This window comes from Leuciscus leuciscus (genome assembly GCF_965113295.1).
Source record: "Leuciscus leuciscus genome assembly, chromosome: 11".
Lineage (NCBI taxonomy): Eukaryota > Metazoa > Chordata > Actinopteri > Cypriniformes > Leuciscidae > Leuciscus > Leuciscus leuciscus.
Genome location: NC_138735.1, coordinates 281210 through 297199, shown reverse-complemented (window position 1 = coordinate 297199; position 15990 = coordinate 281210). Strand labels below are relative to the sequence as shown.

The 15990-nt window shown below is 40.5% G+C and overlaps 1 protein-coding gene across 1 annotated transcript in view; it reads left to right on the top strand.

The window, feature by feature from the left end:
* The window catches only part of LOC309509726 (cadherin-7), a 159194-nt gene that overhangs the window by 16603 nt on the left and 126601 nt on the right, over positions 1–15990 (top strand). The window contains exon 2 of the mRNA XM_082184550.1: positions 9201–9495. Coding sequence (XP_082040676.1) covers positions 9201–9495 — 295 coding nt within the window. The remainder of the gene's footprint in view (positions 1–9200; positions 9496–15990) is intronic.

The following is a 15990-nucleotide window of genomic DNA, read 5'->3' as shown; positions in this document are numbered from 1 at the left end:
TAACCTCGGTTCTCTCTAGAGAGAGGAACGAGTACTGCGTATCCTGCCGTGCCTGCACGCGCTCTGGTTGCTTCGACTATGAAAAACCAGAGAAATAATGCCTGCGAGCGGTATTTATAGACCTAAGCCACGCCCGTCTCGGCGCTAAGCGCCCTCATTGGGTCTGACGTCACTCTAGGTCTCGCTCGATAGGCTTAAGCAGTTGCCAGCAGACCAGCCAATAGGCGCGCGAGCTGCCTCGCCTATGTCTGTATGCTGCCGCAACGCGTTTTACATTAATACAAAATTAAAGGATAATTTTTTTGGCTTCAGTATTCTCGTGGAAAAGGATTTTCCCCTAGCGTATTCTACGCAGTACTCGTTCCTCTCTCTAGAGAGAACCGAGGTTACGTTAGTAACCGAGTACGTTTCTTTTCCCAAATCTTCACTCACGTCTCACCCATTTTCTAAAGGGATTATAAACGTTTCTTCATTGGCTCGCTTTTAATTAGGCCTATTATATTCGTATTCTTTACTGTGGTAAAGTAGAAAAACGCTGTAGGACAGATAGCCTACATTTGTACTTGCATGTCAAATTCTTTTTAACACAGTTTGTGCTTGTTATATATTAGACATAGGTCGCGTCAAGTTTAGTTGTAAAGCGCGTTTCACACGCGCGGGTGATTTTTAGTTTCACTTTCTCTGGCAGCGCAATCTCAAACATAGCCTAAATATCTCGCCCTTGTGGAGGATAAAATTCGCTCTTCAGACCAATTCACATCAAGTAGAAAACACGAAGATATCATGAAGAGATCGATGGTCTCTTTCCTGCTCGTGTCCCACATCCCTCTCAGAGCGCAGAGTATAGGCTATATATCACGCGTCTTTGTGTGGAAATATAAAACGACTTTTTTTATTTTTTTTATTAACCCCCCAACCACCGCCGGTAGTTGGTCCATTACCGCGGTGGTAAAAAAAATAAAAATAAAAAAAAACTGCCACCGTCACAGCCCTAAATATACTAAATATAATAACCTTGTTTGAAATTCTATATTGACTGGGTTAAATAGAATTGCATTACTAAAAAGAGACTAAAATACAATTTTCATTGACTAAAACTAGACTAAAATGTCATCAGTTTTCGTTGACTAAAACTAGACTAAAATGTCATCAGTTTTCGTCGACTAAAACTGGACTAGACTAAAAAGAGTATGAACGTGACTAAAACTAATAAAAACTAAAACGACAGCTTGACACAAAGACTAGACTAAAACTAAAATTAAAACAGGCCGCCAAAAACAACACTAGCCCTGGGGGTGTTCTGACATGCTCTGACATTTGTGCTTTTTTCAGTTGCTTATAAACATATTAATGGCAAAGGTGTAAATTCACTCTATATAGCACAAACAGGACTACAATAATATGTGAGCCACATGTATGTACATGTTTTCATTTTTGAGAGAATAATGTTTATGCGTGGTTATCGAAAAAACTAAAAATTAAAGTTTTTGAAATAAGGCCACAAAACACATACTAAATATGTGGCAATAAGACTTTTGACTAATGGATGTCGTCGCCTATAGTTTTTTCTTCAAAATTATGTGAAAATAGTCTTGCTTTATCGTTCACATAAAACCATACATTGATTTAAATTGATGTAAAACAGGTTTTGCTTGGAAAGCCAATATGCGAGGGGGCGTGAACGAGGAGTGGTTTACACCTTAGAATACACCCACTCTGCATAATTAGCCATTCACTCAGGTGTGACACTGACTGAGCCACAATGCAAGGACAAAAGATATATTTAGAAGAAGACTTATATTGACCATTTAAGATTTTGCTTACATCTATCTTGTAAATATGTTTAGCTATTTTATTAAAACGGTTACAATTACAACAATAATTACAATTTCAACAATATTTCAAGTGTACTCTTTCTTTGTAAAAAAAATGATTATAGGCCTACATTTTATCTATGTATTCATTAGTTTGAATATAACCAACATTGGCACAGCTAACATCTTAGTTGATGACTTTTTTTTTGACAAAAATAGTATTTTATATATAGAAATTGCTAAACAAAAGCTTATTTGATGTGGCAGTATATTCTACAGTAAAAACTGTACCCAAATCTAGTCAACAAAATGTTGTCTTTCATATTTCGTCTGACTGTAACGTTGTTTTCATGAAATATTAGGGCATATTGTTAATTTGCAGTTTAATACGTTGCTTATACAAATAGCCTACATTTTATTTCAACATTCAGTCGATGTTTACTTATCTCAGTATAGCAATGCAGTTTGCTAAAACATCATCATTCATTCACACACGCGATTTAAATTTAAACTGTCTTTGCCAGCTGTGGTAAACAGCGCGCATCTCTGCCGTTTATTCATTCATAAACAGAAACCCACGTGAAGAAATTCACGTGAGTAGGAAAAAACTTACAGTATTCCTCAGCTCGCTCCTCGATATACCCGCACTTCTGAGGGACATTTTCCATTAGTATTATTCCTCACAGCGCTGCAAGACGGTGTAAACAATGATCTAAATAAACTTGTGTGTTTTCTCGAGCTGATGGGGGCGTTCACAGGATTGCCTCAGCCATTTGCGTTTGAATAGCGCGCGCTCTCCGTGGGCGTGGCCGATTATAACGTAATGAGATGAGATGAGCTCGACTGGAATCGCTCTCTTTTAATACAGATTTCACAAGATGAGAATATTAGCTTTTTATATAAATTACTTCATTTAAAAGAAGAGAATTCAAGCTTCATGCCTGTGTGTCTGTATGTCTGTTTGACTGAGTATTCGCTGAGTTATTGTTAATTTTCGGACGCGTTTCAGAATGGACTTCACTGGCAGAGAGAAGGCAGAACTCGCTTCGTGTTTATTTTTCTTTATTTGGCAAAAAGCACAACACTTTGTTTTTATTGTGAGTATACACAAAAATAATACACATTTAACAGAATCGATTGATGTATGAAACTCCTATGGAAAATCAAAGTCAACAGAGTATTTATGAGTTTCTTTTACACTAATAAAAAAAAAGCGAGCTGGTATCGCCGGCGATACCGTAGACCTCAGGGGGTTAAGTACCAGATCTTAGTAGATCACCTTAAGCTCGACAAAGCTAAGATGATAGCTGATGCTTACTTGAATTCCCCTACCCCCTACACGGATACTATGTCAGCACTTTGTGAAAAGTACGGCCAGCCACATCAGTTAGCTTTGAGGAGGATAGCTAGTGTCCTTGATAGTCCTGATGTTAGACGAGGTGATGTCCCAGCATTTAAAAAATTCGCTTTCCAAGTCCAGTCTCTAGTCGGCCTGTTGAGAACTTTAGGACATGAAGGGGAGTTGGAGTTGAGCTGTGGTTCCCACGTCGCTCGCCTTCTGAGCAAGCTTGGATCCGGCTACGGTCGTTGTTGGGATCTTCGCCCCCTGCACAATGTAAATATTGGTCCTTCCTCTACAGAGGATCCTGCTACTGTGGAGAAGAGTTGCCTTACAAGTTTCTCCTCAGATAGGTTCTTCTGCGATAAACCTTCCATTAGCGGCCGTGTTATGCTTAAGGTGGTTCCAGTGCATCTGCATTATGAAGATCGTACCTTGGATACCTTTGCCCTCCTGGATGACAGATCAGAGTGAAATATCCTGCTTTCCACTGCTGTAGAAGCACTGGGCATTCAGGGTGTTCCTGAAGATCTGGACAGTCAGAGATGATGTTCAGGTCATTCGAGGTTGTTCCATATCCTTCCAGATTTCTCCCATCTACCTACCACAGGTTAGTTATCAGATCAGTCATGCCTTTACTGCTAATCGCCTTAACCTGTCGCGCCAGTCCTATCCTGTGGAGCAGTTAACCCCCTGAGGTCTACGGTATCGCCGGCGATACCAGCTCACTTTTTATCAATGTAAAAGAAACTCATAAATACTCTGTTGACTTTGATTTTCCATAGGAGTTTCATACATCAATCGATTCTGTTAAATGTGTATTATTTTTGTGTATACTCACAATAAAAACAAAGTGTTGTGCTTTTTGCCAAATAAAGAAAAATAAACACGAAGCGAGTTCTGCCTTCTCTCTGCCAGTGAAGTCCATTCTGAAACGCGTCCGAAAATGAACAATAACTGAGCGAATACTCAGTCAAACAGGCATACAAAGACACAGGCATGAAGCTTGAATTCTCGTCTTTTAAATGAAGTAATTTATATAAAAAACAAATATCTTCATCTTGTGAAATCTGTATTAAAAGAGAGCGATTCCAGTCGAGCTCATCTCATCTCATTACGTTATAATCGGCCCCGCCCACGGAGAGCGCGCGCTATTCAAACGCAAATGACTGAGACGATCCCATACAAACTGTGAACGCCCCCATATCAGCTCGAGAAAACACATCAAGTTTATTCAGATAAGTGTAGTCGTCTACACTGTCTCGCAGCGCTGTGAGGAATAATAATAATGGAAAACTTACCTCAGAAGTGCTGGTATTTCGAGGAGCAACGGATGGAATAATGTAGTAAGTTTTTTTTTTCATTCTCAAGTAAATCGCGTTTCTGTGTGAATGAATGAACGCAGAGATGCGCTGTTTACCACAACTCGCAAAAAGACGGTTTAAATTTGAATTGCGTTTCTGTGTGTGAATAAATGATCTGCTTTTAGCAAACTATTTTGCTATACTGAGTAAAATCGATTGAAATATGTTGAAATAAAATGTATTTGTATAAGCAACGTATTAAACTGCAAATTAACATTTATATTCCTTATAATAAAAACGAAAGACCTATGTTACAGACATATGAAAGACAACATTTCGTTGATTAGTTTTGGATAGATTACACATTTTTACTGTAAAATATCTGCCACCTCAAATAAGCTTTTGTTTGCCAATTTTTGCTAATATGTTAAATATAGTATGTTTTGTCAATGTAGGCTATATTCGAAGTTTGAAATATGTATGATAAAATGTATACTTTAGTTTTTACAAAGAAAGATTACACTTCAATTGTTGTTGTAATTGTAACCTTTTTAATAAAAATATATATATTTACAAGGTAGATGTAAACAAATTTTAAAAGGTAAATATAAGCATTTTCTTTAAATAATTTTTATTGTGTTTTATTATTGACAAATTTGGGGAGAGGATACATATTCCAAAACTGAAAATACAGTATGAGAATTAACTGCACAATTAATAGACATGTTTTCCTTGGATATTATACAATTTGCAAGCAAAATTTGTGAAAAAAAAAAAAAATTGACATGCTTCCAACTGTGAACCAATTTGGTAGAATATATATATATATATATATATATATATATATATATATATACTGTATATATATTGCTCTTGCATTCTTTCTTGTGGCTATAGGTGACACACCTGAATGAATGGCTCATTAAGTATGCGGGCCCCATTGTCTCCTGAGGTGTGAACCACTACATATGCATGATGCTGTTGAATGGTTGACGCCCCTTGCGCATATTGCCTTTACAAACAAAAAGTGTTTTACAAGATTTAAATCAATGTATTGTGTTATGTGAATGATAAGGGCAGGATGATTTTCACATCATTTTGAAGAAAAAACTCTAGGCAAAGACATCAATTAGTCAAAAGTCTTATTGACACGTATTTAGTATGTGTTTTGTGGCCTTATTTCAGAAACTTTAGTTTTTAGTTTTTTCAATAACCATGCATAAACATTATTCTCTCAAAAATACAAACATGTACATGCATGTTGCTCACATATTATGGTAGCCCTGTTTGTGCTAAATAGAGTGTAATTATACCTTTGCCATTAATATGTTTATAAGCAACTGAAAAAAGCACAAATGTCAGGGCATGTCAGAACATCTCAAGGACCCCAAAAACCCCTCAGACCTCAGAGGGTTAAAGTGGAAGTACAGACACTTGAGAGGACTTCCCATCCGTACCCTTACCGATGTCCAACCATTTCTCCTTATTGGTTCCGACCAGCCCCACCTTACAACACCTAGTGAGCCTGTTCGATGGGGCGGTCTGGGAGCGCCTGTTGCTGTTCGTACCAGCTTGGGATAGACACTTCAGGGTCCTGTTCCTTCCATGGGTTGTCCTTCCACCCCTTCCCAGTGCTTGTTTACCTCTTTGGTTTCTGTCCAAGATGAGCTCCTTCACCACGTTCAGAGATTGTGGCAGTTGGATACAATTCCTTACCGTGAGAGTAACAAAGTTACTCGTTCCAAGCAAGACCAGGAAGCCCTTCAGCTGCTTGACCACAAGACCATTACCCTGGAGATAGAAGGTGTCCGTCGCCTCGCCACTCCCCTTCTTTGCCATAGAGACATGCCGTTGTTGAATGCTCCGAGAGATTCAGTCTTGCCTACCCTCCGCAGCGGGGAGCGCCGTCTGCTGAAGGATCCTGAGAAAGCCGAGACCTACCGAACAGAGATACGTAGACTCCAAGAGACCGGATATGTCCGTGTAGTTCCTGATCCTGTTCCTGATTCCCCTGAGTGTTGGTACATTCCTCACCATCTTGTTTGCCACAATGGAAAGTCCCGGCTTGTCTTTAATTGTTCACATCAGTACAGAGGTCAGAGTCTTAACCAACACTTATTGCCCGGACCTACCCTTGGAGTTGTTAGGTGTCCTCCTTCGTTTCCGAGAGCATCCTGTAGCCGTGAACGGAGATATTAAGGCGATATTCCCTGAAGATTGTCCTCTACTCCGCTTTCTATGGTGAGACCTGCAGATGGATGAGGCTCCTCAGACCTTCGAGTGGTTAGTCCTACCCTTTGGTACCACCGCCAGTCCTTGTTGTGTTATCTATGCACTCCAGCGCCACACCTGTCAGCACCCCTTGACAGATGAGGAGATTCGTTTCTCTGTGGAGAGGTTTTTTTTTATGTTGATAATTGCCTCCAGAGCCTACCTACTGCTGATGCAGCCCATAGTCTGATGGATTGCCTGCGTACTATCCTTTCCGAAGCAGGATTTGAGATTCGTCAGTGGGCCTGTAACGATCCTGCTGTATTAAGTCACCTACCTCCCGACGCTCAAGCTACTAGTGTGGAGTTGTGGCTGACGCAGAAGTCCGACGTCCTCTTTCCTGCCTTGCTACCCCAAACCGATGGTCCTGAGGACCCCCTTTCCTTCTCCTTGACCCTCGAGAATGGCCGGTCCTTCCTAATCCTGAGCCTAGTGAAGATCCAGCGGAGTTGTGGAAGTCTAGCTTTTGTGGAGTTGTTGCCTCACCTACCACTTGTAGCCACCCTGATAGATGGAATTATCCTACCTGGTTAGACCTGCTGGACGCCACTGCCCAAAATCTTCAAAGTGACCCAGTTCCTGACACCGGTCCAGAAGCCACAGATTATCGTTGAGCTGAAGCCCATGTCCTTAAACACATCCAACAGGAATCCTTCTCTGAAGATTACCACCAGTTAGAATCTGGGAAGACAGTTAAACCTAGTAGCCGTCTAGTCGAGAAAGTTTCTCATTATTACGAGATGTTAAGTCATTATTTCGAGAAAGTTTCTCATTATTACGAGATATTAAGTCATTATTTCGAGAAAGTTTCTCATTATTACGTGATGTTAAGTCATTATTTCGAGAAAGTTTCTCATTATTATGAGATGTTAAGTCATTACTACGAGAAAGTTTCTCATTATTACGAGATGGTTTCTCATTATTATGAGAAAGTTTCTCATTATTATGAGATGTTAAGTCATTATTATGAGAAAGTTTCTCATTATTATGAGATGTTAAGTCATTATTACAAGAAAGTTTCTCATTATTACGAGATGTTTAAGTCATAATTACGAGAAAGTTTCTCATTATTTTGAGATGTTAAGTCATTATTACGAGAAAGTTTCTCATTATTATCAGAAAGTTTCTCATTATTATGAGAAAGTTTCTCATTATTATGAGATGTTAAGTCATTATTATGAGAAAGTTTCTCATTATTATGACTTAAAGAATCTTTTTTTTTTTACTCAACGTGGCGGAAACGGGCTTCCATAGCTTTGGCTGCCTTTATGTACCAATGGATGTTTATTTTTGTATATATGCCCAGCCATTCTTGTTATTCACTATCCTTTATGGTATTGTTTTCCAGACTAATGCATCTACTGCCTGTAATTGATACCTACCTGTGAAATACCTGTACCTCTGCGGCTTGTTCTTTCATTAATACGTCATCTAAACCTGCTCAACTGTCTCCTCATCCTTATATTAAACTGTGCTCAGACAGAGAGGTTCACTCATCTAATTACAAATCAGATCCAGACAGTCAAAGTCTCCCAAACATGATACAGGGCTCTCAAGTGTCACGCATTGAGCGTGACAGTCACTCATTTCAGTCTTTTGTCACACACTCCCGCAACACATTGTATTTCTCATGCTGAAAAATAATTTATAATATATTTAATATGCCGCAGCGCCCAAAATTTCTCTGGCCCCGCCGCTCTCACTATGAAACCGGCAGGAATCAAGCACGTCTCCCCTGGAGTTCTTAGTCGAGCCTGCCACTTATCAGCCAATAAAAAAAAGGGGCTACTCAATAGCTAATCAGAAAATAGCACTATTGTGTCTGAGTAAGATTCTTCAAAACTTGAGAGCCCTGATGATAAAAACTGCAAATGGATTTTTGATATCTCAAATGGTTTTACCATGACAAGGCAAAACATTTATGGAAAAAAAAGGAAAGCGGAAGTGTCACATGTCTTGTAGGCGGTATATGATTGATCATGGATGATCACATGGATGTGGATATTGTTCTTCTCAGTCATAGCACCACCAACTGGCAGCAGAAAGTGTGGCTCTTATTACAAAATTAAGGTAGAGGATCTTGCATACTTTTTCAAAACAAACGACATGATTGCGAAGATTTAAATGAATGCTGTAAAACTCTGAGGAAGTTCCTCCATGACTGAAATGTTTGTTACTTTTACATGCACTGAGCACTTTATTTTTGCACATGGAGAAAAAAAAAAATACAAAATTGTTTGGCTGCAGTTCCAGGTGTGTACATGCAAAGAAAACTTCAAAAGTGAAATTCAAAAAGTTTAAAAGTTGTGCTGAAATAGTAATTTAGGTTTATTATAACTTCAATGTAATTTATTGTACTGTTTTGTTTAAAAGCTGTAATCCATTTATTCACATCTAAATGTCAGAGCATTAAACAGCTGTAGTGTGTGTTCTGGTTGTCTACAAGTCTGTGTTGTGTGTGTTTTTTCACAGCTGCATTCAGATGTGGATAAGGGTGATGGAAATGTCCGGTACGTGTTGACAGGGGAGGGAGCATCTTCAGTCTTCACTATCGATGAGAATACAGGAGACATCCATGCTACCAAACGCCTGGACCGAGAGGAACAGGGTTATTACACGCTGCGTGCTCAAGCGGTCGACCGCGAAACTAGCCTTCCACTAGAGGACGAGTCTCAGTTCATTGTGAAGGTCCAGGACATCAATGACAACGAGCCCAAGTTCCTGGACGGGCCGTACACCTCAGGAGTGCCCGAAATGTCTCCTCTCGGTATGTTCATTTAACTAATCTTTGCTCATCTTCAAAAGCTTGTGATTACTTTCTTAGAAGGACACGTATAAAAATACATTTAAAAATAGCCAAGAACTACCATTGAAAAAGTTGGGATCGGTATGATAATTTAAAATGTTTTTAAAGTAAGTTTCTTTTGCTCCCAAAGACTGCATTTATTTGACAAACAAGTGCTGTACAAAAAACCTCTTGTGTGTGTGGATCTACTTCACAGATTCAGTATCTGCCATTGCCAGTTGAAAAAAAAAAGTCTAAGCCTTTGTTACTAAACTGATGAAAACGTCGTGTTAGACCAAGGAAAGGTGAATCGGGCTGTTTCTTGAAGTAACACGAGGCAGGACATGCTAATAATCTCCATCATAGCTGTATTTCTCTGCAGTGTGTTATTGAAGAATGTCTGAAAACTGACCAGACACCAACTAAAGAAACTGATTTACAGAATGAGATTATTACAAAACGAAAAGAAGATGATAAGCTTTTGCCTGTTTTCTCAATATTTTAAGGCACAGAATTGTGTGCTTTTACTCCCAGGATGCAGTGAGCCACTGAATGTGTGTCAAATCTTGAAAACTGCCTATGAAAATAACCAAGAGCTTTCCGAAGCACAAGAACATGACAAATGAGAGCGAGAGCAAGAGACAAACACACAGTCACTAAAATGAAACATGGAGGCAGAAGCTGCCAAAGGATCAGATTGCTGATGTCTCAGATCACAGGACATCTCCTGAAGGATTCTGAAGCTTAATGCTCCTTGCCTGAGGACCTGTCAGAACGGGATTCATAGATTCAACTTCCAGGTTATGTTGGAGTGACAGTGTGTCAGAAGCTGCGACAGCGAACAGCAGCTCAGTGTGTGTGGATCAGTCACATTTTCAGTGTGTGTGAATCAGTCACATGACAGTTTTTTTATTTTTTTATTTAACCTTTATTTAACCAGATGATCTCATTGAGATTTAAAACCTCTTTTTCAAGAGAGACCTGACCAAAATGGCAGCATATTGATAGTGCATAGTTACAAATACGATCACCAAGCATACGCACAACAACAAGGAACATTTAAACAACATCCTCAAGATACATAAACAAACAACTAGGGGTGGCAAGGTACATGAAAAAACATCCGAACCGTTCGGTTCGCTTGTCTCGGTTCGGTGCGTCTGTGTGTCGCACGGTTCGACGCATGCGCAATGTAGCCTCGTGCCCGTGCTAATACAATGCTAAATCATAAATCAGATGTATGTAGAATAACATTACGATGTCCAGCAATTGATTTAAATTGTACACTGGGTTTACTTAGACATTTAATGTGATCTACTCCACTATATGTTGTTTTTTCACGTGAATAAATACATATATCAACTGTTTCATGTATGTACTTTAATGGTCCAGTGGCAGAACTTGTGGCGAAGCGTGTCAGAGGTTCTGAGTTCTAATCCGCACTCGTATTTTTTTTTTTTCATTTTCATCAAAACCGATTATGTTTATCAGTGGTTGTATATCAAGCAGGGACAGATTTGTGTGAATTTTGTTTTGTGATTTCACCGGAACGAATAGAGAGTCTCCTCAACGGATTGAAGCGCGCGTCCGAGTGAAGACTGTGCGGCGTGTGCGCGAGCCACAAGAGAACACAGTATCAGCGCCACTGATCGCAGCGGCAACCAGCACTTTCATCACTTGCTTAAAAAAACACATTTCAGCGATAGATTGCTTCTTATTTAAACAAACGAACAAAACGAATAATTTGCTAGTTAACTGGAGATGTTTTATTTATTTGTATTGGTACATCCGTGCCGCGAGATGTTTCAAAAGTGGTGGGGACAATATCGACCCTGGCAAAAAGTGGTGGGGACATGTCCCACCCGCAAATTACGCCTATGATGACGAGACACGAGGAGAAATTGACAAAGAACTTTTAAACTTGCCAAATCAAAACATTGTGCTTTTGTAAAATAAAGAAAATAAACAGGGTGTGCGTTCTGCCTCTCCGTCGCGGTGAACTTTTTTTTCTTGAGCACGTCTATAAACTGAAACAAAACTCAGTGAATACTTCTCACACATTTATGAGCCATATACCTTTATACACATTTAAGTGTGTACTTTTAAATGATCGGATTCAAACTGAAAACAAATATTCTCTGTTTAAGTAATTTGTATAAAACCAACAGGATGTCCAGTATCTCAAACGCTTGCTAATTACTTTTTAATTCGACACGCCCACTCGCGCAAAAGTGATTCACATGCAAATCTCCACATGGAACGCGAACGCCCTCGTTACCTCAAACACAAAACACCAAAACACTTCACAAGTCTCTGCTTTTCGTCGAGTTTGGAAGACACGTCTGAGCTTACATTGGATTTACCCCCAGAAGAAGAAGAACGCGATTTGAAGACAAGAAAGATGTAGTGTTGTCAAAAGACCCGGTACTTCGGTACCAAGTCGGTACAAATTTTTTTTTAAACGTCACGGTACCAGGTTTTCTCAAACCCGGTACTTGATGCGCGTGCATGCCCGAAGCGCGTGCAGTTGCGTCCTCTTCATAAAAGCGCTGATGGCGATCGGCGGTGCTGCTGCTGATGTGGTGCTGATGTTTTTGCGCGTGCAGATACCAGATACGTTATTTCAAATGGTGCGCGGCAAGCGCGCTCATAATAGAAGCGGCGCGCTCGCTTTTCCATGTGCGTTCATGGATGTATAGCAACGACAGACGCCACGGGAGTACAAACGCTTGTGCGAACTGCGCTCTCCATGACGACGAGGAAGTGTGACATAGGCCTATTAATTGATTTCTAGCCCTTGCATTAGCTTTACTACTAGATATATTTATGGAGATGAGAAATAAAAAGCCGTCATTAATATCAGTCCGTCAGAAAAGCAGTTCTAGTCTTATTCTTGGCTGGATAACTCTTAGCAGGTTTAAAAAGCCCTTTTAAAGTTAAATATGAATACAGTTTTGGATTAAATAAAAGTATAGTCAAGTCAAATAAAACATATTTTATCTCCTGTATAGTTTGGTAATGCTACAATAAGATACCATTCACTAACATCACTTAATGCGTTATCTAACATAACACATTGAGTGAACAATATATTTTTACAACATTAATTAATGTTTGTGAATGTTATTTAATACAAAACACTTGATTGGTCATGTTTGTTCACTTCATTCATTGTGCATTAAATAATGTTAACAGAAATAATGTTAACTTTTGATTTTAAAAATGTATTTTTAAATTAACCCCTAAAGGAGAATAATTGCGACAGTATATAACTATTGTTTTTTTTTTGTTAGGTCATTTTATCTAATGTTATCTAACAAATGGAATCTTATTGTAAAGTGTTTTTAATACTACAGTTTCCATCTTTGTGATATACACTTTAATATAATTATGTAAATTTAATGTAAATTAAGCTTTGGTACCGAAATTGGTACCGAGAACCGTGGATTTTCACTGGTATCGGTACCGAATACTGAAATTTTGGTACCGTGACAACACTAGAAAGATGTAAGGTAAGAAATTCTTACTTATTAGTTTATGGTATTGTTGCATAAACTTCACATTGCAGTTGAACTGTTGCTAGATACTGTATATGGTGAATATTATACTATTTAGACCCGTGTTTCCTGATAAATACTGTTTGTGGATATCTGCTCAAACATAGATATGTATAACCATAATGTTTAATATTTTGGAGCGCGATGGCGTTTGAATGTATCATATTTTGGAGCGCGCTGTGGGTTTGAGTATCATATTTTGGAGCGCGCTGTGGGTTTTAATGTATCATATTTTGGAGCGCGATTGCGTTTGAAAGGAAAAATGCACCAAACATTAGGCTTTATGTTTTTACTATTATCTCATTTCATATCATCATAACGAATGGAAACATTTGAAGTAACATATGATAATCAATATATTTTTCTCTAGCGTAGTTGTTCTTGAAATCTTTTGGAAGATTTAATTTATTGTTATTATTATTTTATGCAGCACTGCGTAGCCTATGCCTACAAGGCACAACAAACCTGGTGTTCATTATATATTGTTGGAAACGTGTGTGTGTGTGTGTGTGTATTCTGTGATTTTTAAAAATAAATTTTAACCAGAAAAATCTAAAATCTATTCCCAAAATCGTGCAGCCCTATAGTTTCTCTTGATATCATTATGTTCACAGTTTTTTCTTTTTTTTTTTCTTTCAGGGACCAGATGCAACTGAGTCCTGCTGACTTCAACATTCACATGAGTCTCTGTATATGAACATGGTAAAGTGAAAATCAAACATCTTGGAAATTAAAGGTATGTACAATGTTTTTAGGAATGGCACAAAGGTCTCTGTCTTTGGATCATTGTTTTCAATGTGCTCTTTTGTCATTTGTATTTTTGGATTGTGTTGTGCTGTAAATAAATCCAAACAATCTAAAAGCCATTATTTTTTAAATCTCCTCATTCTTTGTGCAAGGTTGCTTTGAATGACAGGGCCTGATCGCTCCTAATAGGGCAGTTAGGGGAGTGTCTTTGTCTTTCTCAGGTGTTAAAACCTTACATATTCATGAGATGATCACGCCTCTTCGCATATGGCTTTGTCACACAAAACACGTCTTAGAAATTTTAAATCAATATATTGTCTTATCTGAATGAGCAGTCAGGGTGATTTTCACATAGTTTTGGAGCAAATATTCTAGGCTATGTCATACAATTTTCAAAAGTCTTGTGAAGAAATAATCAGTATGGGTTTCATGGCCTTATTTCAGTGAGAATTTTTTTTTTGTATTTTCACAAACCACGCATAAATGTCATTATCTCAAAACTACAAACTTTTACATACATGCTGCTGATATATTATTGTAGCAGAGTTTGTGCTGAATACAGTGTAATCAGACTTTAGCCATGAAAATGTCACTAGTAACAGAAAAAAACACAAATGTCAGAGCATGTCAGACCACCTCCATGGCCCAGAAAACAGCTCAGACCTCAGAGGGTTAAGGGTAATCCGTATTCGTACATCCAGTCCGGGCAATAGGTCAATATCCATATAAGTAATCCAAAAACAAGAAACAACCAGGAATACACAAGACTGACCTCAGGAAGTGGTGTGAACTAAACAAGGACTCCGTAACAAACACTAACACAGACAGAGTTTTTATACACACAGTAACAAACACTAACACAGACAGAGTTTTTATACACACAGAAACTAACACTGATAATGGGGAACAGCTGGGTGCAATGAACAGTGATGAGTACAGACAGGATTGTGGGAATTGCAGTTCATGAGTGAGTGACACCGTGAGGGAAGGGAACCTCTAGTGTTTACCCAGGGAACACAAACCAGACACTGTGACATAACCCCCCCTCTACGGAGCGGCTACCAGACGCTCCAAGACAACACTACAAAACAAAACAAGAGTCCAGGAGGGAGGTGGAACGGTGGAGGATCAGGGGGAGGGATGGGGGGCCAGGTCCATGAAGGGGAACAGGAACAGGGGGTGACAGCTTAGCCGGCGGCCAGGGCGAAGCAGATGACCCATTGGGCGGCCAGGGCGAGGCAGACGACCCATCAGGTGGCCAGAGCGGAGCAGACAGTCCATCGGGCGGCCACAGCGGAGACGACCCCTCGGGCGGCCACGGCGGAGACGACCCCTCGGACGGCCACGGTGGAGACGACCCCTCGGACGGCCACGGTGGAGACGACCCCTCAGACGGCCACGGTAGAGACGACCCCTCGGACGGCCACGGTGGAGACGACCCCTCGGGCGGCCACGGCGGAGACGACCCCTCGGTGGCCATCTTGTCTGGAGACACAGGCTCGGTGGCGGCCATCTTGTCCGGAGACACAGGCTCGGCGGCGGCCATCTTGTCCGGAGACACAGGCTCGGCGGTGGCCATCTTGTCCGGAGACACAGGCTCAGCAGATGTGACGTGAACAGTCTCTGGCTCGGCAGACGTGACGTGAACAGTCTCTGGCTCGGCAGACGTGACGTGAACAGTCTCTGGCTCGGCAGACGTGACGTGAACAGTCTCTGGCTCGGCAGGCGTGACGTGAACAGGCTCTGGATCCGCTGTGCAGGCAACTGGCTCTGGATCAGCTGTGCAGGCGACTGGCTCTGGATCAGCTGTGCAGGCGACTGGCTCTGGATCAGCTGTGCAGGCGACTGGCTCTGGATCAGCGGTCTCGGCGGACCGAGATTCTGGCATGACGGCCTGGGGAATTGAAAGCGCTGAGACTCGTGAAACCTTCAGGATATTGATTGCTCGGACAGATCTCAGTGGCGGATCGGCCAGCTTGGACACTAGTCCACTCCATCCCCGGACGAGTTCCACGGACGAAACCGTGCTGGCAGACGGCGCAGTCTGCGGCAGGTCACGCCCCGCAACCGATGGAAACACCGGTTCGGCGGCAGCTATCTCATCCGGAGACACCGGTGCAAGGTCAGCCCTCCCCCTGGTGAAACGAGTGGGTCTGACGTAGCCCACCGGTTA